Genomic DNA, 22434 nt, shown 5'->3' with positions numbered 1-22434 from the left:
ATGTCTCTGTAACCGAAGGTAGACCTAAAACACGGTTCAGGACTCAGCAGCGGACACCGGCCCGGAAAATATTTCAAAACGTGTATTGTTGGTACCTAGCACGATTTCAGCGTTTTTCGGGAATTCCCTGAAATTTCGGCGTTTTTCAGAAATTCCCTGAAATTTCAGCGTTTTTATTTCAGCGTTTCAGCGTTTCAGTGATTCAGCTTTTTCAGCGAAGTTCAGGAACCGTTTTCTACATGCGTTAATTGAAATACATTTGGTTTATCCTTTCTAATATTAACTAACATATTAAATCCTAATGAATTGCATAATATATTTAATCCTGATATAGCAACTTTTCCTTTTTGTGTCAAAGATATAGTTTTCTGTTTTTTATAGTTTTTTGAACCATCTGCAGCATAGAATCCAATGAAGAACCATTTTTCTTAAATTATCTCTTGCATTTGATACATAATCTGGTACTATCTTTTCTTTAGTTGAAGCATTACTTTTAACTATTGCATGAATATAGAATTCATCATTATATTTAATTGCAAAATCTTTAGGATTATTTACATGTATTCTATAAACTGCTGATGATTTCATAACATCTATGATTTTGAATGTTTTTTTTGGATAAACGTCTTCACAGTATTTCTGTATTCTTTCTAATAATTTCTAATCTTGATTGCATAAACACCAACAATATTGAGTTTGATTAACATACTTATACACACCTGCTGAACCATCACCCATAAAAAAATCCTTTAATAAAATATTCTTTTTCTTCTAATGTTTCAGGTTCTCTATTATAAATATTATAAATTATTTCATCAAATAACATATGATTCATTCTTTTGAAAAATATTTTATGTAATAATTCATCTCCAATTTTTATATCAGTTGGTTCTATTTCATCACCATTTTGTTTAATTAAACTATGATCTTCAGTAACATCAACGTATCCTAATTTAGTTCGAACTCTATACATTTTCTTATTTGTTTTATGCCTAATAATATTCATTAATTTTTTCCATCCATTTCTTGTCCAAACATCCATTAATCCATTTATTTGTATTAATTCTTTTTCACTATATGAAATATAAAGTTCATTTTGTTTTGGAATTATTTCTGAAATTCTTCTAATTAATATTTAGTTATTGTATTTTAATAATATTGGGGTATCAGCCGTTACAGAATCAAAATATAATATTTCAATATGTTTTTCCCCAAAAAGTGGTTGAAAAAACATTATAATACAGAGTGTCCCATTAATTACTATACATAAAGAACTGCCTGTATCCTCCACATTTCTTAATGAAATGTTTCGATTTTCCACCAAATGATAGAATTTAACGGTACTTTTTGATTATCATCGTGGTTGCTATGGTAATTTGCTTAGTGATTTCCTAGCAACTGATTATATCTCAGCACTCCAAACTGCAAACGACTGGGCCTGATACTCGCCTGAATTAAGTCCACTTGATACTTGTGGGGCTAGCAGAATGACAGTGTACCAAAACAAGCCAGAAACTATTGATGATTTAAAGAGAAACAACTGCAATAACACAGATGATTGTCAATGTACAGAGAAATTTCAACAATAGACTGAATCATGTTATAAAATTGAAAGGTTCTCCCATCCAGCATATTTTCGTAAACTAATTTGATTTTAGTCAAGTAATTTTTTGTGGTGAAAAGTATTGTTGTAGTTCCTCTCTCCTGAAGATTTGGCTGATTTATCTCAAGCGGTTTGAAAATGGCAGGCAGTTCTTTATGTATAGTAATTAATGGGACACCCTGTAGAAATCATACATTGATAATTTTCATATTTCTAAAACATTTGAACCAATGAATATAGGATTATTAAATTTCATTGACGTTCTTTTTAATTTTACCGCGGTTAAATAATCTTCAAATCTTTTATTTCCTAAATATCTAGGACTTGATTGTAAATGTCTTAATCGTTCAGAATTGTTTACTAATTCAATATCATTTCTATATCTAATATTTTCACATGTTTTTCCATAAAAACTATTATTCATTAATTTGAAGAGATGTTTTTCAAAATCTGTTTTTTGTATGGTTCTCTGTTGAGTATTAAAATCTATATATTTTTCTATAATTAAAATCTATATATTTCGGTTTTGTTTTCTTCTGGTATTCACTTAAATAACTATCATCTACAGCTAAATGTTCTGGGCAATATGGTAAGTTTCTTGTTTTAAACTTAATGTTATCAGGATATTCTAGATCAACTACAAAGAAATAACCAATTGGTGCTTCATCTTCTAAGCTCATAATTGCGCTTTCCCAATTAGTTTTTCATCATAAATTTTAAATGGTTGGGGTTGCATCATTGCCCAACCATATAAATTATTAGCGACAATATATAATAACTTATATTCATCATTTGCTTTAAAATGTCTATCTCCCATAACACCACTAATTCCACCTCTAATTTATTTTTCAAATAATAAAACCATGTATGGGTCTTTTAATAAATCTAATTCTACATTTGTGTATTTTAAACCACATTGCCAGGTTAAACCAGGACTTGAATAACAATAACAGGGATCAACATTAAAATGATTCAAGTTGACATCTCTAAATTTTTCAAATATATCAGCCAATATCATAACATCTGATTTTAAATATAAATCTACAAATTCACCATGATTTTTTATCTTAAAATTATTCTAAATATTTAATGTTCTATTAAACACTTCGTCTTTCACATACTCCTCTTTTAATTGATCATAAAATTGTTCTTTTAATAATTCTGTTGCATAAAATTCATCGTGTGTTTTATAAAATGAATAAGGAATTGCACCTTTAAATCAATCTCAAAAATTTAAAATTTTGTTCATTTCGATAATAATGTCGAGTTATTATAAAATCATTATCAACTAAACTTTTTGCTAAATTATCTAATGAACTTGCTAAAAATCTAGAAGAATCTAATAATCTAATGCAACCAAATTGAAATGAAATATAATTTTCAGATGTCTTAGCTAATAGTTTAGAATCACATTTTCTTACATTTGCACCATTCATAGCATTATATTCTTCTATTTCTTGATTAATTGCACCCAATTTTCTTGATAATTGTTTTATAAATAGATGGGTATCATAGCCTGATAAATTATGAAATAATATTGGTACGAAATTAACTTTCTTAGCTTGTAAATTGCAATCTTCAAGAGCAGCTCCACGATATTATGAATCTAAATGATCATGATCTCTAACTTTTTTATCAAATGAATAAAAACGTTTTTCACAGTTACGACAATGAGTTGCATAATTAAAATCAATTTCATCTTCTTTTGTCATAACTATTCGTTTATTTTTGTTTAATAATTTTGCAAAATCATTTTCTATTTCAATTATTTTATTACAAAATTCATTTACTACATATTCACCTCTAAAAGAAATATATTGACTTTCATATAATTCAGGATAATTTGATTTTATACAAATTCCATAAGCAGCAGCTCTTTGATGAATTTTTTAATTGTATTTATGATTGGTGGGTCTTGAATTATGTCTTCATTTAATTCATTTCCTTTGTTCATTGATTTTAGAAATTGCTTTTTGTTATATATTTCTTTTCTATCTTGATCAGTTAATTCTTTATTCAACGATTCAAAATCCCCATAAATTACAATGGTACTATATTTTTAAATTTATGATTAATAAATTTCAACTTACAATCTTTTTTGTTGGCCTTATTAATTTGAAAAAATCTTTATTATCACATAATTATTTATGTTTTAATAATGCATTCTCAGTCATAAATTTAGATAAACATTTTCTACATAGATAATTTTTATTATGATGATCACTTTCTGTTCTAAAGAATAAATCAATTTGTTTTAACCACATATAATGTTCATTTTCATCTTTTTTGTAATATAACAAATCTATAACATTTTCATCATCATAATATTCTGTTAAGTATAAAGCTTCTAATGTATATTCTTTAATATTTTTACCTTTTGTCTCTGGTCATTGCATTAATTCGAAAACATTAATTTCTAAATTATTAACTTTTTCTATTTTAGGAATCATCTTTATAATTACTGGATATTGATCAATTTTATATAATGTTTCATATTTCCGGTAATTTGTTATTCTAAAACTATGCGTAATATCTTCGGTTGGGTGTAAGCAACTAATAATTGACCACAGAAAACATTTATTATCTTCATTTTGAACATTTATTACTGCTTTTGTTGTAAATGGTAATTTAATATAAGATGATGCTTTAATATCCTTTTCTGTAGTAAAGTTTGAATCATTTTTAAACATTGTATTACTTTTTGATGTTTTATTTCTCGTTGTATTATAAATATTTTAATCTAGAAATATAATTTCATTCAATGTCAAACCAGAACCCTCAAAATATCTTTCCTCAATATGACGTTTAAATTCATTAAATATTTTTTCTAACTTCTCTTTTAATTGTGTTTTTGAAATTATTTCTTCAGAGTATGTTTGAATTTATAATCCACTTTTACTTCTGATTTGATAAAACTTACTTTTCCAGAAATACTAATTTTTGGATATTCAACATCTGTTACAAAATCTAGTATTTTTTCCATGATTTCAATAAATTTACTATAATCTTCTACTGTTGCTCCTTTAAAAAATCTAAAATTAATAGCTGCAGGCCCAATTTTACTACGTAATGTTTCTAAAATTTCAATTTTATAATAAGATAAAAACCCATTATTTACAGATTAAAAGAATTTAAAATCAAGAATTTATTTATTCAATCTAAAATATATATAAGACACGACGTTTGGATCTCACCCTAGAGATCATCGTCATGTGTGAGATATAGACTAAAAACAGGGGTATATATACAGAGGAGAACAGGTTAATTGAGTAAATTGGTGAGTGAGTAAATAATTAGTGTTTGGCAAGGCATGAAGTAATATACTAAGAAAGAAGGGAATTGTGCGGAAAAAAGCCATTATTCAAATTGGTACTAATATCTTTATTGGTACTAATATCTCACGTTTGGAACACTGGTCATCGTTTTAATTTTGATAAAGCCGAAATTATTTATACTTCCAGCAATTACACTAAACGCCACATAATTGAGTCTGCCCTAATTACTCGTCACAATATTAGTACCAATTTGAATAATGGTTTTTCTCCGCACAAACAATAATCATGGCTTTTCTCTGAGAAAACTAAACATTTTGGTTTGAAAAATTTTTCTGACTGGCTAGAAGCTGGATAAAAAGAAAAGTTTTGAATTCTCGCGCGAGAAAACCAACAAAGGGCCACTGCGAAAATTTTGTTATCGTTGCTTTAGCCGTACAGAACATTTTTTTATTATGGCCCGAATCAGCCACCATAGTCGGTGGTGGTGTCGGTTTTTATATTAAAAAAGATGTAAATTTCAAATTACGATCGGATCTAATCTCCGATGATACGCATGTATTAGAATGTTTATTTATCAAAATATCCTGTAAAAATAAGAATATTATACTGGGCGCGATATTTCCCCAGGGACAAAGATTGATAATTTCAATACCGAATTTGAGAGACCACCAACTTATTTAAAATAGCAAAACCGAGTATTATTTACTAGGAGATTATAACATAAATCTATTAAAGAGTGATCAATGCCACCAAACCTCAAAATTTCTAAACGGAGTCATATCTACAGGATTTAAACCACTCATCCATGTACCTACTAGAATAACATATAATTATACATAATATTCAACTGATTTAGCATTGATAACATTACTAGAAAAAATCAGTAAAAACCTGGAAGATGGAAAAATTACAGCACTTATTCTACTTGACCTTAAAAAGGCCTTTGATACAATAGATCATTCAATTTTATTGTTTATGTCGTAACCGCAAAAAAGGCATGCGCGGGTTACTGATTAAAGAGGCCTCGACGACTGGATTTCTCGAAGAAACAGCGACAAAATCCTCACAGTTGACTGCTCACCATCCGGGACAACAACCTGAATATTAAATAACAAAACGAGCATGAACCATATGATCATGAAGTTTATTACATCAACCTGATTCTCACAATGACCAGGCAAAACTGATCTGGTCAGCTGATATCAGGTGTTCCTCAGAGGGCAGCACAATACAACCATGAAGCAAGTTGAGCTAATAGCTGCAATGAAAATACTGGCTACCACATCCTCCCCCCCCCCCCCCCCCAGTTTAAAAATATTCTGGTCCCCAGAATAAAACTTCCGAACAGAACGAGGACAAAACACAAATTTTCGATTTTTTTTTACAAAGGGAATCAAAACACAAAAACAGATCGAACCTAGGGACACGCCCGAATTTCACGATGCCCTTCATGACTGTAAAACATATAAAAACAACAACATGATCATTCATTAAGTGCATATTTATTCAATTCAAAAACAGCTCCATTAAAACCGATTTAGATTTCTCACGTGATGTGTCCGGAACCACTCACCAACTGTACCAAAGCCCTCAACGCTGCCTTTTGAACCCAAGACGGCTCTGCTATAACAAGACTATCCCTGTAACGAGCAGGTTTCCTCACCCCAACGCGTTTCGACCTCCTAGGACTCCGGACAGCCTCAAAACCTCCTGGCGGCGGCAACACCTCATCCATAAGTGGCGGCGGAGGAACGATATACGAGAAAACAGCCGCTTGGAGATGTTCACGCCACTTTGTCTTCGACTCATTGGCTAACGTACCTAAGAGCCCGATTAGAGTCTGATTGAATCTCTCGCAGTGACCGTTACCCATTTCGTGATACGGCGTGGTACGACACTTTGACATTCCTAAAATTCTACAGAGCTCGGATATTACCTTCGACTCGAAGTTCCTCCCTTGGTCGGAATGCAGTACGGCAGGAATTCCAAATTTTGTCACGTAATGGTCATGTAAAACACGAGCCACACCGACGGCAGACTGATTTCGAGTCGCAAACGCTAACGCGTATTTCGTGAAATGGTCCGTGACCACGAGCACATCCTCGTAACCACCAGAGGGCTCCAATTTCATAAAATCCACACAAACCATTTCCATAGGATACGTCGTCGCAATCGGTACCAGAGGCGCAATCGAAGGTGGACTTTTGAACAACACGCAACGTGAGCACGTTCTCAGATATTTCTCCACATCCGACTTCATTCCTGGCCAGAAAAATCTACCACTTACGAGTGCCATGGTACGATCACGTCCGGGATGCGACATCTCACCATGTAACAAGCGCAATACCATCGAGCGCTCGGACTTCGGTAGGACGATCTGGAAGAGTGTTTGTCCATCCATCCATTTCTTCCGACACAATACACCTCCCTTCATCACTAAATTTGGTAAATGTCGCTTGAAACGCTTCTCTTCTTTCGTTTTCAGAAAAACTTTGTTACCAGTTTCCAGAGAAAGAATAAGGCTACATAAAACAGGGTCTTCCTTTTGTTTCAAGGCAATGTCCACCTCACCGACCACAAAACGCCTCTCCGACTGTCCTTCGGTAACCATTAAACCCTCGCAAATCGCTTCTATCACATTCTCCCCGAGCCGAAGCCTCGATAGAGCAACCGCATCGGTGTTGTTGGCTCCGCTGCGGTACACCAACTCCAAGCGAAAAGACGATAATGCCTGGAGCCACCGATGACCAGTTGCGTCCAACTTCGCCGACGATAACGCATACGTCAAAGGATTATTATCGGTGTAAACCGTGCATGGGGCAGCGTAAAGGTAATCCCTGAATTTGTCTACAACGGCCCATTTTAGAGCAAGGAATTCCAGTTTGTGGGCAGGATAATTTTTCTCGCTCTTAGTCAACGTCCGGCTAGCGTAGGCGATGACTCTTTTCTTTCCATCGATTTCTTGATACAGGACAGCACCCAATCCTACCACTGATGCATCCGTGTGAAGCTCGAACGGTTTATTGAAATCCGCGAACCCTAAAACTGGAGGAGTGGTTAGCCGATCCTTTAATGTGCTGAAACTCACATCCTGTTGTTTTCCCCAATTCACAGGCTTGTTCTTTGAGCGCTTCACTTCATCAGGGGGAATGCAAGCCAGCAAATCCGTAAGTGGCTTGGCAATTGAAGCGTAATTTTTTATGAACTTGCGGTAGTACCCCGTAAACCCAAGGAAACGACGAACTTCGCCAACCGTTCCAGGTACTGGCCACTTTTCAATCGCGTCGATCTTGGATGGATCCGCCTCGATTCCGTTCTCGGACACGCGGTGTCCTAGATAAATTAGCGCTCTCCGACCAAATAGACATTTTTTCCCGTTGAGCTTCAAACCTGCTTTAAATAACCTCCGGAAAACTCGTTCTAATCTTTCCAGATGTTCGCTCCAAGTCTTCGAGTGTACCAAAATGTCGTCGAGATAACAGAGACATTCTCGCAATGTAAGGTTACCGAGACATCGTTCCATAAGTCTCTGGAATGTAGAAGGCGCGCCAGTCAGCCCGAACGGCATGACATTACACTCGAAAAAACCGTATCCTGGCCCTACATTGAATGCTGTTTTCTCCTTATCGGTTTCCTCCATCTCCACTTGCCAGTAGCCGGCTTTCAAGTCAAGGGACGAAAAATACTTAGCACGGCTCATGGAGTCAAGCAAGTCATCTACACGGGGTAACGAGAAACTATCTCCGACGGTTTTCGCATTTAAAGACCTGTAATCAATACAGAATCTCAGTTCCCCATTGCGTTTCCGAACTAACACCACAGGTGACGAATATGGAGAAGATGAAGGCCGAATTATTCCTGCGTCGAGCATCATTTTCAAGTGTTGACGCACTTCATCTATCATTCCGGGCGGCACGCGGCGATAGCGTTCTTTAACAGGAGTATCTTCTGTCAAACGGATCCGATGTTTCACCAAGTCAGTCCGACCATGATCGTCGTCGCTCCTCGAAAACAAGTCATTCCATCGACAAAGAAGATCCTTCAACTGTTTCACCTGTTCTCCAGTTAACGATTCATCATCAAAATTAAAACCTGTCAGAAAATGTTCCCTGTCGAACCCAGCGGCTAACGACGCGTCATGACTAGAACCATCCTGATTCGATATCTTTTTGCTACTATAAACACTATTTACATTCGTTTCACGTTTCGAACTAATACCAGTACAAGCATCAGTGAACTTTACTTCATCCGTTCCCACATCTTTCCCGCAGCTTCTCGTTTTGCGGTGATCCAATCCAGCTAACCTCATAGGATCGACATAGAAAACGTTAGCTAACGGAGTTTTCGCAGGAATTTTCACGGAGGTAGCCCCAATATTACGTACGATCACGGATACCCTATTATACTTACCCCTATTTACAGACGAAACTGACGGCGCAACGATTAAATTACCGGGAAGCGTGACGGAAACTTGCGATGTCATCACGTTGAGATCTCCTAGTACTGGAGTTCGCAATATCCCTTTCAATACCATCTCTGAGTAGGGACCAACTTCGAAAAAAGTATCAGTTTTCACAACAGCATCTTCTGCCTCACTCATCTGATTCACATGTGCCTTCCATGGCAACGGCAAACTTTCCTCAGACGCATCTAACTGTCGTAGCAGATTTGTTCCTAAAATCACCGGGACTTGTTGCTGATAATCAGTCGTTGGGACAACCAGACATAGCACCCAATGGAACTGACGTCCTACATCGACTTTAACTTCGGAATAGCCCAAATACGGCAACGAGTGTCCACCGGCGGTAGTTACATCTAGGATCTCTTCCAACGGGTTAATTTGAATTCCCATTTCATCAACAAATTTTTTTGACAAAGTCGATACCATGGCCCCGGTATCTATTAATGCGGTACAGCTCCTCCCGTTCACTAGCACATCCATTTCACTGGCGGGTCCGAGCAAACCATCTATCAACTCCTCCTTGGTTATAGTGTCGGGTTTTGGACGTTCGCGTTGGGGGCGTGGTCGTCCCTCTCCACAGCCCCTTGACCGTTTAAATTCACATCCCTCGATGAAGGTCTCGATCCATTCCCCGGACAGTTTTTATAAAAATGCTCTGCTACTTTGCCACACTTAAAACATCGATAAGTATGCGGAGGCATAGGTGTAGGCGTCGCTGGCATCTTGCTCCACTCCGGGCAATTTTTTATATAATGGCCAGGCTGACGACATTTATAACATGCCTTCCCTACACCGACATCTTTCTCAAGTCTCCTAAGTCGACTATCCATTTCGGAAACCTTGGTGACCAAATCCTTCATTTCTCGATGCATATCATCTAACTTTTTCTCCAATTTCACCTCGAAATCACGGGATGTACCGGTTTCCTTCACTATATTCGACATGGCGGCTCGATGCCCCACTTCCCGCGGTATCGCCTTACTTCGAGCGGATGATCCCAGAGACTCTTTACTGATCACGAGTTCCTGCTCGACGACCCGAGCTTCAAGAACCAAATCTTGGAAAGACGCCGCGGTTTGCAATAACGGACGCACAGCAATTTTTATTTGGGCATTTACCAACCCCGCACAAAACTGATTTCTGACGACCTCGTCCGAAATATCACATGAAAGTCCACGTAAATCATCCAACCGACAAGCCCACGAAGCAACATCTTCGTGCGGTTCCTGTTTTGCCGTATAAAAATTCATCATAACCTGTGAGGGTGACAATACACTACCGAAAATCACTGAAAATTTGTCGATTACCTGTTTCATAGTTACAGACTCGCCCATTGACAGCAATAACTTAGCCGCCGCACCCTTAACCGACCGACGAATAGCAGAAATTAAGGTACTGGGACTTATAGTAGGATCACCCTGTAAACAATTAACCTCATTTTTCCATTGCCTAAAATCCGCTTCTCCTTTACCCCTTTCGCCGCTAAATGAACTTATACGGATATTGCTCCCGAAAGAAACAAACGGGAACCCGCCGGAATTTTTATCAGATAATTCCGAGAACCCAGGTTTGGCTGTCAAAACAGGGGATGAAAGACCGAAATCAAGGGTTCTTTGTATTCTCTCTTTTTTTCTGACCCCCGCTGAACACTATCTACAATCTGTTGAGCACGGTTTAAGGCCATCTTATCCAATTCAACCTGTAGTTGCTCGACCACAGAACCTACGTCACTCAAATCTTTGAGGGGAAAAACGGTTACCCGATTCGAGTTAATAATGGTGTGATCCCGTGTAGCCAATAGTTTCTCCACACTCTCTACTCTAAAAAACACTACCAAATAACCATCATTTCCTTGCTTCAATAGTTCTATTATACCATGAGAACGTAACGCCCTCTGAAGCTCCTCAGCAGAAACTAATTGTGGGTCAACCTGCGCAACTAACCCACGCTCCTGTAATGACATGTTGCTGAGCTTCCGTTTTCCACCCAGAAATAAATGTTTAACTGTATTAATATCCCAAGGTAAATGTCAACTCCGGTACGCTGAGTCGTTGCTACTAACAGACCTACCTTTTACAAGTGTGCTTACAACACAATTAAGCTCACAAACTAAAAACTGAACCTACTTAAGCCAGTTTAAGTCAAATCAAAATTTTTAATTAATGAAGCATGAGAACTCGTAAGTGAAACTAAATGAATGATTACCCACTCATCAGGTACAGCTAGTTAAGTTAACAGTAGAAAACAGACACCTTAATATTGTTCTCAGCAAAACCAACCAAAATTCATGCACATCACCTTTAATTAAATACATAAACTTAAACACTACCCCTGACTCCTGGTCAGGATAGCAAAAATCAAATCAAGTTTTGAAGGAAATAAATCGGAAAAATATAAAATAATAATTGACTTTTTTTCAGTCACGAAAATAAATGTAAGTCACACTTTCACCACACACCGACTAATCAACGAAAACAGAGTCACTCCCAGCTGGGAACGCAATGTACATAAACGCAACACAGACGCAAGCAAAATAAAACAAAACTGACTAAAGAGCGATGTCTCTTCCAGTCAGGGAACAAAACACAAATCGCAACACACAAGCACAAGCAACAGAAAGCAAAGCGTGTCACACTTCCTAGTGCAACTTCTCAGTAGCACCGAATTAACTAAACTAAACTACGTGGCATCAAGCGCAACAAAATATATTTGAAGCATGCAGGATCATAAACGTACCGTTGGGTGAACTTCGACTCGATTATTTGAAGTATTCGACTTCTTCGGTCAAATTCTGACGCATTCGACGTATTTTCCCCGTCGGCTTCACGCGATGATCCACGAATATGCGGTTAAGCGCTGAGGTGATGCTCCAACTTATCGTAGAAATCTTCCTCGCTGCTTATCTTCCAAGACGCCGTGGCCCCACGTTGGGCGCCAATGTCGTAACCGCAAAAAAGGCATGCGCGGGTTACTGATTAAAGAGGCCTCGACGACTGGATTTCTCGAAGAAACAGCGACAAAATCCTCACAGTTGACTGCTCACCATCCGGGACAACAACCTGAATATTAAATAACAAAACGAGCATGAACCATATGATCATCATGAAGTTTATTACATCCAACCTGATTCTCACAATTACCAGGCAAAACTGATCTGGTCAGCTGATATCAGGTGTTCCTCAGAGGGCAGCACAATACAACCATGAAGCAAGTTGAGCTAATAGCTGCAATGAAAATACTGGCTACCACATTTAGATTAAATCATTATGGGATTAGAGGTATCACAAATGCATGGTTTAGGAGTTATCTAACAGATAGATATCAACTAACTAACATTAACTCAGCATTATCTGATTTTAAAGCCATTAAAACGGGAATACCACAAGGATTAATTCTAGGGCCACTTGTATTTTTAATATATATCAATGACTAGCTGAATACCCATCCAATGGACAGCGCATAAATGCAGAATCCTGTTATTTTTTGCTAACGAAAATCATTCATTAATTGGCCGGGAAATGTATCTAAATGCTTCACATGTTTAGGGTTATTGGAACCAACCTCACACCTCCCCTTCCCCGTCTGACCTGTCTGTGGTACAAAACCTATCATTCAAATACCTAACAGTAAATTCTGCCCCAGCCGTTTTTAGGCCCTCCTCGTTCGATCTTTGTACTTTCTATATTGACCACACCACCCGTACGTTCATTTAAAAAGCCCCTCCATTCAACCAACGAATTGCATGATATTATGCTTAAATTGAGGGACTATTAATTGAAAAATTGCCGAGATGATATTAGGATTCTGTATTTTGTGTTACTGTTTGACATTATTTTTTTCTATATCTCTCATATATTTTCTTAAGAGAGCTCCTGTCTATATAGTACGTACATTTTGCCCCGTACAAAGTTTTACATTATTTGTTTACCCTTCCCCAAAAACCGTATGTACTATTTGAAAGCTCTCTTATAAAATTGACCACGAACGCACGCATCGGCAGCCCCCAGAGCCATTCTGAGAGGCTGCGTTTGGGCCTCCCTATCTGTCAGTAACCAATCTGTGGTATGGAACCATTCTGAAAAACTGCGCAATGGGTCTGTCCCGCTGCAAGAACCATTCTGAGACGCTGCGTATGGACCGGCAACACGGTCAGAACATATCGCTAAGTCCAATCATATTAATTTTGATCCAAAGATTACGTGTGATGAATGTCTTAACCAATGTTTTAAACAACTGAGGCACAAATCAGTGTTGAGAGAACTGTGTCATGTACTGTTCTGATGCTGCAGGTCAGTAAATTACTATAGTACTACTACAGAAGCATAGTGCGGTACTTTACTGTTAGATGGCGAACACATCTTTTTTAACCGAATTTTAGCCCGGGCTTAGAATGAATATTGTGACTCCCTCGGACCACCCATCTGTTTGAAACATGTAACTTGATGACGGGAAAAACTGGTATTAAGCTTCAGTAAATGGACGTTTCGATACATTCATTAATTTCCCTATAATGTGTAGCGGTAAATACCGTCTGTTCTGCTTTATAGTATAGATATCACAGAATCATCGAAAATCCTAGACTCCATCCTTTTTGCAGACGACACAAGTTTAATGCACAGTAATAGATGTCCTAAAACCCTCGAAACCGAAATGAACTATGAATTGGAATTAGTAAGCAAGTGGCTCTCCGCAAATAAACTATCTTTGAATATCGATAAGACCAACCTTTTATTATTCTCGGGAAGAATTAAAATAACGAAGACCATTAAACTATACATTGATGATGAAGAAATAAAACAGGTGACAGCTGCCAAATTTTTAGGCGTTATAATTGACGACAAAATCACATGGGAACACCTCATACATCAAGTTGAAATTAAATTTCGAAGAATACTTTTTATCCTTAGCAAACTAAAACATAAACTTCCTAATTACACCTTAAAAACAATATATTAATCATTAGCATTACCACACATACAGTACTGTAATATCGTCTGGGCTAACAACTACCTCTCAAGACTAAATAATCTATACCCTACAGAAAAAAGCTATGCGCATAATGAATAAGAAACATTACCTAGAACATTCAGGACCATTATCTAAATCTACGAAACAACTCACAATATTCGATATCACTAATCAACAAGTTCTACACTTCATGTTTAAATCTATAAATGACCTACTTCCCAAGCGATACACAACCACAATACACGTCGATGTAAGGAATAAGATGTAACTTTCACAAAGCATAATTATAGGCAATTTACAATAATCCACGAAGGCCCAAAACTTTGGAACTTTGTGCAGACAAATCTGAAATTCTGACATTCCATCTCGTCGTTTGGAAATACTGTAAAAGATTATCTCCTTTCCCAATATGTTTAGATGAAATTATGTACTTCTAATTGATCAATCTAATATACTGAATATCCTGGAATTATCATATTTTCTATGTTGAATGTTTTTGTCATGTAACTTGTATGTATGAATGGGGCGTGAATGTGAGTGTGTGAGCGACTGGGCCTCTCAGGTAATAAGTTTATTTTAACTTCACCTATCGTCCAACGTCCTATTTTAGAATATTTTGTACTAATTCCTTCTACTTTATATTGTAATTTAATTCGTAAATAAAACATGACATTACATTACATTTTGACAAATTAAGCGCTACTTCATCTTTAAACCAATTCGACTAATAATATTAGCAACATGACTGGTGTGGGTTGCCATCGACAAGTGGCCACATATGATAAGAGATCGTTTAACGTTTCAACTAAATTCTATGAGCCATTTTCTAAATGTGACTGGTGTAGAAATCGTACCTTGAAATTTGCCAAAGCTTTTACACGACTTGTAAAAATGATAGAACGAAACTAAAGTATCTTTAGGATTTCTCATGACGTAGATAATCTTAGCGTTCTTTTCTATCGCCTGTTTCGGGAACAAATCAAACGGCATATGACTTTTAATAAGACGGGGTCGAGTCAGCTTTTCGGCTAATGGAAAACCGTCAACCTTTTCGATGTAAGGAAATCTCTTGTGGATTGGTTTTTGTCTGGCAACGTCATCATTTCCTTTATGATAGATCAAAAATACGGTTTCTTGTGTCAAAGTGGTCCCTGTAGAAATTCAACAAATTTTGTTAATTTACATACGTCGACAACTCAGCAGATGCACCACTACCCAGGCAGTGAGAATCTATAACTCACCGGTTTTCGGATAGCTGGCTACAAAACAATCATCTTCGAAAACTTTGCAATTGCGAACTTTGTTGAGAATTTCGGGAGGCGTAATATGCCCTCCGATATATCCATGGTCGATCTCGAATTGGCCAGGAATCTGCCACAGAGTCGTGGACTGCTTTTGATCTACCGAATCAGTCCAGCAGTAAGTTGACATAGCGGTTGATCTGATAGCTAAGCAAATGGAAAACGTTAAGAATTTATTTACAGTAAACCTTGCGTAAGTCGAATCTTTTGAGACCAGAAAATCCTTTTCCGAAAGCTACGACTTGAGAATTAATTTCTGTAAACAGAAAATGAAACCAGCATCTGCAAACAAAGGGATCTAAAAACATGCTGAAGCATTTTTTCTATTCTTAGACACTAACCACAACTTTAACACGGCATGTATTAGCTGTCGAATAAACACTATAATCCGTGTAAACTGTAGATGAATGAAGAAATCCCACGCTTCGAATTTAAAATTATACGATCAAATTTATTGTTACGAAACCACAACGTTTCGGCTGTTGACTAACAGCCATCATCAGGTGGAATGACCAGAAAAACAAGTAACAAAGCATATAAACTCACAGGATCTAAAATAGAAGCAGTGTGTCAAAACTAAAGATAAACAGACCAAGCAATAAAATATCAAGGGGTACCGTGGAAACCACAGCAATTCTAAACAGTTCAGAGTAAAAACATATTATGTTACTAAGTGAAGTGGACTGAAGAGGGTGGCGATAACAGAGTGACACATAGTGACATTAACCCAAATCTAATAAAGAGTTGATGTGTCTGGAAAATAATTGGTTATGTGGAGAAAAACCAGTATTTGAATTAGTAGATAAATTGGATTTCGAAAGTTTACATATTAGGGCTGATTCCACTATGTGTCTCTCATGAATATCTTTACAAGGATAAATAAGTTTCGAATTTTGAAAGTCAAATTGGTGATTAGTTGTAAAGACATGATTTGCTATTCCACTCTCAGGCTTTTGGTTGCGGATATCTATTTTGTTTTCTTTAATACGCTGACTAAGATTACGTCCCATTTCGCCGATGTACATCATATTACAGTCTTTACATGGTATCTTATAGACCCCGTACTCAATTAAATCGCTGTTGGGTTTATTTTTGGTTAAAACATTAGTGAGTTTGTTATTATACTGAAAGACTAATCTAGTGTCGATGGTGCTTAATGTGGATTTAAAGCGTTCCAAAGTAGGTAAATAGTAGGTAATCGTTTCTCGATGTACTCATTCATAATTTCAAAACAAATCTGAAATTCTCTGTATATAGAAAACCGACTAATGCTGAAGCTTATCTTCATTTTTTTTTCATTTAGGCCTACTCCTTTGAACATCAAAATTGGAATAGCCCAAGGATTATTTGTTCGAGCTCTACGTATTTGTGATCTAATGTTTTTAGATAGAGAACTCAAACATATAAGAACTGCTCTCAAGAAACTAGCCTATCCAGACAAAATTTTGTACAAAGCTTATTTCAAAGCCCGAATTTCTCACTTTGGACGTAACGACCTGAACACAAAACGCAGAGCTAAAAAGAATATCATAATCCCGTATTTACCTACTTTGGAACGCTTTAAATCCACATCAAGCACCATCGACACTAGATTAGTCTTTCAGTATAATAACAAACTCACTAATGTTTTAACCAAAAATAAACCCAACAGTGAGCTAATTGAGTCCGGGGTCTATGAGATACCATGTAAAGACTGTAATATGATGTACATCGGACGTAATCTTAGTCAGTGTAATAAAGAACCCACTTTTTAATTAGTTTGAGTACGGATTTGAATCCCAGAATTCTGAAATCAAATCACCAAATTAAAAAAAGATTTAGCCCTCTTTTGTGTATTCATCACAATTTCGGTTTTTAAAAAGGCCTGATCATGACATGGGACGCACGGCCCCTCTGGTGTAAAACGTAAATGTTAGAATATGAATGTAAACGGTAAAAAGGAAATTCTATTTGAAAATACAATTTTAGTCAAACTTATCTGAAGTGAAGTTTTCGTTACCGAACTACGGAAGCGAATAAATACAAAGAAGCGACAACTACTCAATTCAATGTAAAAGTCTAGTGTAAAGTACATTTTCCTTTAAAAAGATACAAAATATGATATAATACACATGCGCAGGCACCGGACGAACAGAGGACGCCGCTGATGTGATCCAGATGTAAAAAGGTCGCTAGGTTATAAGAGAGAAGTTCCGCTTTTACCACAAAAAGCCATAAGATAGTAATGTTAAATGAGAGCAGTTTCGGAAAATTGGTGCGTCCTCCTCGACAGAAGTGACTGGGTGATATTGAACGGATGTACATCGCGTAGTCTATAAAAGACAATTCCACAAGTGTATTGAACGCTCTATTATCTTGGCTTCATCATCAAACAAATCCATGTTTGATGAATCAGTAATAGTTCAACTGTTTAGATTCATTTCACTAACGATCGCAATTTCTTGTCCGATATATTCTGATTCCATCATAAGTGATTGAAAATTCACCTACAAAAGTTAGGAATGATGGCGCCACCGGCTATCTAAAAATATTTTTCCACTACCTTGGCACGCCGCATTTCGTTCGAACGTAATTATATTTTCGTTCGTTCGAAAGAAAAAAAAAATTTCTCGCCTTGTCCCCCCCCCCCCCCCCGGCTCCGTATTGATACGAATCCGGTGCGAAAACTGATTTATAAGGTAAAGATGACAGATGTACTGAAAAATCGGCGACCAAAATCTGGTGATGATATATCGAATGCTTTTAATTCTTGCCAATCGTTGTGCGAAAGAGCAAATTCACATCGCATCCCTTGAAACACCATCGTCTTCACACCGAATTCGCGTAACCTCGGTTCCCCGAATATACAAGCATAGGCGAACTAGACGATGAATGATTCGCAGAAGGAATTTGCCTATAGGTTGTCACAGTGCACTAGACTTCTCACACAATTTCAGTTTAGGGACACTTCACAAGTAAATCGTATGCAAAGCGGAAGATGATTCTTGCAATAATTTCGCTCTCTTTTCCATTTTCTCTTAACAGCCGAAGGTTCCGGTCACGTGAAACCGACGGTAAAATATCTGGGTAAAAACCGCTGGCAGGCATCGCTACTGTTCCCTCAAGTGAGCTCCATCCACATCAACGAAACCAGCTACCTGGTCGTGCGAGCTAGAGGCTGCGCGGCCTACGAGTCGTGGATACGCATTAAACATCGAAAACGAAGCCTGCATCGAATTGAATTTCCGAGCTCGTGGGCGGTGTCGCCGCCTATTATCACGGTCGATGATGACCGGCAGCCTATCACCATCGAAGGTCACTTCACAGTAACGGCGGAAAGACATATATACGAAGAAATAGGAGGGGTACAAGAATACTACAGGAATACTATTATCATCATATTTTTCATAATCACCCCTCTTGGTTATATTTTCAACGTTCAAGAATCTGTAGCTTTGAAACTTCAGATAAGATTTGAAAACGAATTCAAGAGCATCGGCACAAAAAAACGAGATTCCTATTCTCGGCTGCGTTAAAATTTGCAAAATTTACTAGTCGTGATTTTAAAACTCGAATTTCGGAACACAAAAAACTATTCGAACCCAAAACCCGTTAGTGGCGTAGCCAATCACGTTATGAACACTGTTCGTCGATTTAATGTCGATAAAACTGAAACATTCTCTTTACCTCGAATGATTACACTAAATGCTTAATACGGTTGAGACTGCTCTAATCAATCGTTACTCGATATAGAACCGATTTGAAAAATGGTTTATCTCGTATTCTCTTCATAAGCCGCGTTCACACTAGATTCGGCGCTTACGAAGTACCGTACTTCGCTCGTGCCGAATTCACCAAAATACGGCGCTTATACAGCCAGTAACGTTCGCACTACGAGTCGGCAATTCGGCCCAGTATAGAAGTCACCCAGAGAGCCAATAGAGGGGAGTGTAATTAGTGCTAAGTGTTTCGTACTACGAGGATGTTAATAAACGGCTAGCTAAGCGCCGAATCTGCGTTCACACTACAGAAAATACGCGGCCAGCTCAGTCCCGTACTGAGATCGGGTTTTCGGCGCGGAATTGCATTCCGCGCTTAATAAGCCGCGCATTTCAGTACGGAACTGAATAGGCCTCGAATTATTTCCTAATGTAAACGCTTAGTACCGTACTGAAATCCTTGTGCGATCGCAGCTATTCTCTCGCATTATTCTCTTTTTTCTAAGTACCAGTAAATCACTTCACGCCATGCTAACCACAAATAACCTACTTACTCATAAATTTACCCAATTAGCTTGTTCTCCCAATATACATAACCCTTCGTTTCTAGTGAAATCCTCACACCTTACGACGATTTCTAGTGAGAGTTCGAAACGTCGTGTATTTCGATTATGATTAATAAATTCAGTTTTTAATCAATTTAAATCCTGTGTGTAGTGGGCTCAAAACATATCATCGACACTATTTGAATTCTATTTTTATGAGGTGGGGGTATTCATTTTTTTCTAGGAATAATCTTTAAAAGGATATTATTGTCAGCTTAAAAGAAAAACTGATTGACCACAGAAATTCACATTTTAATAACACACACATATATATTTACAGAAGAAATCTCTCGTTGGACCGATGCAGATATCACTTGAAAAAGTCGACCGGAAAAATCTGAATCTGTACAGTGGCGAGGTAGTTCCATCGCGGACGATTATCGTGTCTAAGAACGCACGCTGGTATAGTCGTGATACTTACTCCGTAGATACACAGATAATTATCAAACCACCCGACATTAAAGACGATATCTATTGTCACGTTCTCAATTTCGAGCATAAGTCTGTCTCGTTTTCCATGTCTCACTGTACCGGCATCGCTGTCAAACCGAAACTCGGCGAATTGACTGGATTCCGGGTCGATACGATATCGACCTTGACCTGGTCGTCTGATAGTTACGCCGAGCGGAACTTACGTCGCAACGACGTCATACCGATAGCTCGCGGACGAGAGGACACGCTGGTTGTCGGCGTGTCCGGTTATCCGCCGCCAGGGGTCAGGGTTTATCGACGCAAGCCGACCGATACCAAGTGGAAAATTTACCGACCGGCGGCTAAATACGACGATGGTTGGCAGACGACTATAGCGATCCCGGTGCTCGGTATGCACGGGTATTCCGGGGTGAAGTTCAAAATCGAGGCCGGATACCGTCCGGTCCAGAGTCGAAAATCGAAAATCGTTACTCTATTGGTGATCAATAGAATAACGTTTAAAACGAAACACACGACGGAAGTTGAACTAGAAGGTCAGAATCAGGTCAGTTGTAACACAGGTATTTTGAACACTACTTTTGAACGTCTAGGTTTGAGTAGGAGAAATTGATCAATTGTAATTCGATTCAAATTTTGGAATAAAGAATATGTTCCAGAAAGAAACACGTAATGGGGAAGTTGAGGACGAAAAAATTGTGAAATTTGGGACGATGCACAAAGCAAATGATATAAAATCCGATGACTTCAGGTTCTCAAGATCACAACAGGTTTTAAGATATCTATTCCATGCTCAACATATTTGTTATCAAAAACTGAAATTAGGTGAATTTACTGGCTTTTTGGGTCGTTCTAGTCACGGTGTAAGAGTGTTATTGATACGGTCGTTTCTTAATGAGAATAATATCTCCTATCCTTATTTTCGCTTTTAGATCACATTCGTTTGCGACGTCGAAGCAACTCCAGATACTTCTGTCACATTCTACCACCTTCCAACCGACAAGCCGGTGGCCTACCTACACAAAACTCCGATATTCGCAGAGGGCGCTACCATCAAGGGTTGGCGACGTCTAAGGGACGCGAGTAAAACTAAGATAGCCATCGAGCGACCTGTAGCCAGATTGATACACGCGACTCTTGCTCTAGCCAACCCCAACAAACAGGACCTAGGTTACTTTATTTGCGTTGCAGAGAATAAATACGAAAGTCTGGGACGAGCCGATCGTCTGTTGGATCCCTGGTGGGCAGACTTGCAGACGAGATATTCATTTGAGAGGAAATAATGCATAATAACGCTACAAATATGTTCATTACAAGCAGCATGTACGCATACGTAATCAGGGTATGAGCAGCGCTTCTCTGGCAGTCGAAGACACCACTGTTGTGTGACCTACCTGTTTCACCCTTTTACCAATTAATAAGTCGGTTATCTTTTCCATTCTGATTAAAATCTAAACGAACATTCATTTGCATTAAATCAATATTCCGTAAAAAGTATACCAAAAGTCAATCTGAAATCTTTTAAGCAGCTGAAAAGATAATTTCTGGGTGCGAGGGTTCAAAATCCAGTTACGTTTAACAGAAATGTTAAAAGATCGACTTTTTATGACTTGATCAAACCGACAGTCAGGTACGCCATTTGTGGAGAGAGCTTGTTTTGCCTGTACCTCTAATGTAAATTTATCTGCTGTATAGCGTGGAACAAGAAATATAAGCGATTTATCATAAAATATCCTGTGAAGTCGCTGTTAGTGTTTAATGCAACTAGATAATTGCCAACTCCGTATCCGTACATCAAAGGCGAAGGTAGGTCAGCCTTGATCCGGTAGTATCGGTCCGATTCAGAGTAGCTGTCGTCAAGTGACACGTTTTTGTCACTTCGCCAAATTCGGAATGTTCACATCAGTCACACGGGATCAGTGCCGCGCGCACGATATTTCGTTAGCAACGGTCACCAAGATAGAAATCGTCTGGTAGGTAGAGGACGTATTCGGAATTCCACGAATCCACCGAGTCACGCTATCGCTAGTTGTCTCTGAAAAGAAAAGGCCCAAATGAGTATGAGTAACGTGTAGGAATAAACCGTAAAACGC

The 22434-nt window shown here is 37.7% G+C and overlaps 1 protein-coding gene across 1 annotated transcript in view; it reads left to right on the top strand.

Annotated features, from left to right (window-relative positions):
* Nucleotides 1–22055, top strand: part of LOC141910983 (uncharacterized) — a 41383-nt gene extending 19328 nt beyond the window's left edge. The window contains exons 3-5 of the mRNA XM_074801906.1: nucleotides 18634–18953; nucleotides 20193–20888; nucleotides 21274–22055. Coding sequence (XP_074658007.1) covers nucleotides 18634–18953; nucleotides 20193–20888; nucleotides 21274–21624 — 1367 coding nt within the window. The 3' untranslated portion in view covers nucleotides 21625–22055. The remainder of the gene's footprint in view (nucleotides 1–18633; nucleotides 18954–20192; nucleotides 20889–21273) is intronic.
* Nucleotides 22056–22434: the final 379 nt, after the last annotated feature.

Source organism: Tubulanus polymorphus, chromosome 9 (assembly GCF_964204645.1).
Source record: "Tubulanus polymorphus chromosome 9, tnTubPoly1.2, whole genome shotgun sequence".
Lineage (NCBI taxonomy): Eukaryota > Metazoa > Nemertea > Palaeonemertea > Tubulaniformes > Tubulanidae > Tubulanus > Tubulanus polymorphus.
The sequence above is the reverse complement of the archived record's forward strand: the minus strand, read 5'-3'. Positions and strand labels throughout refer to the sequence as shown.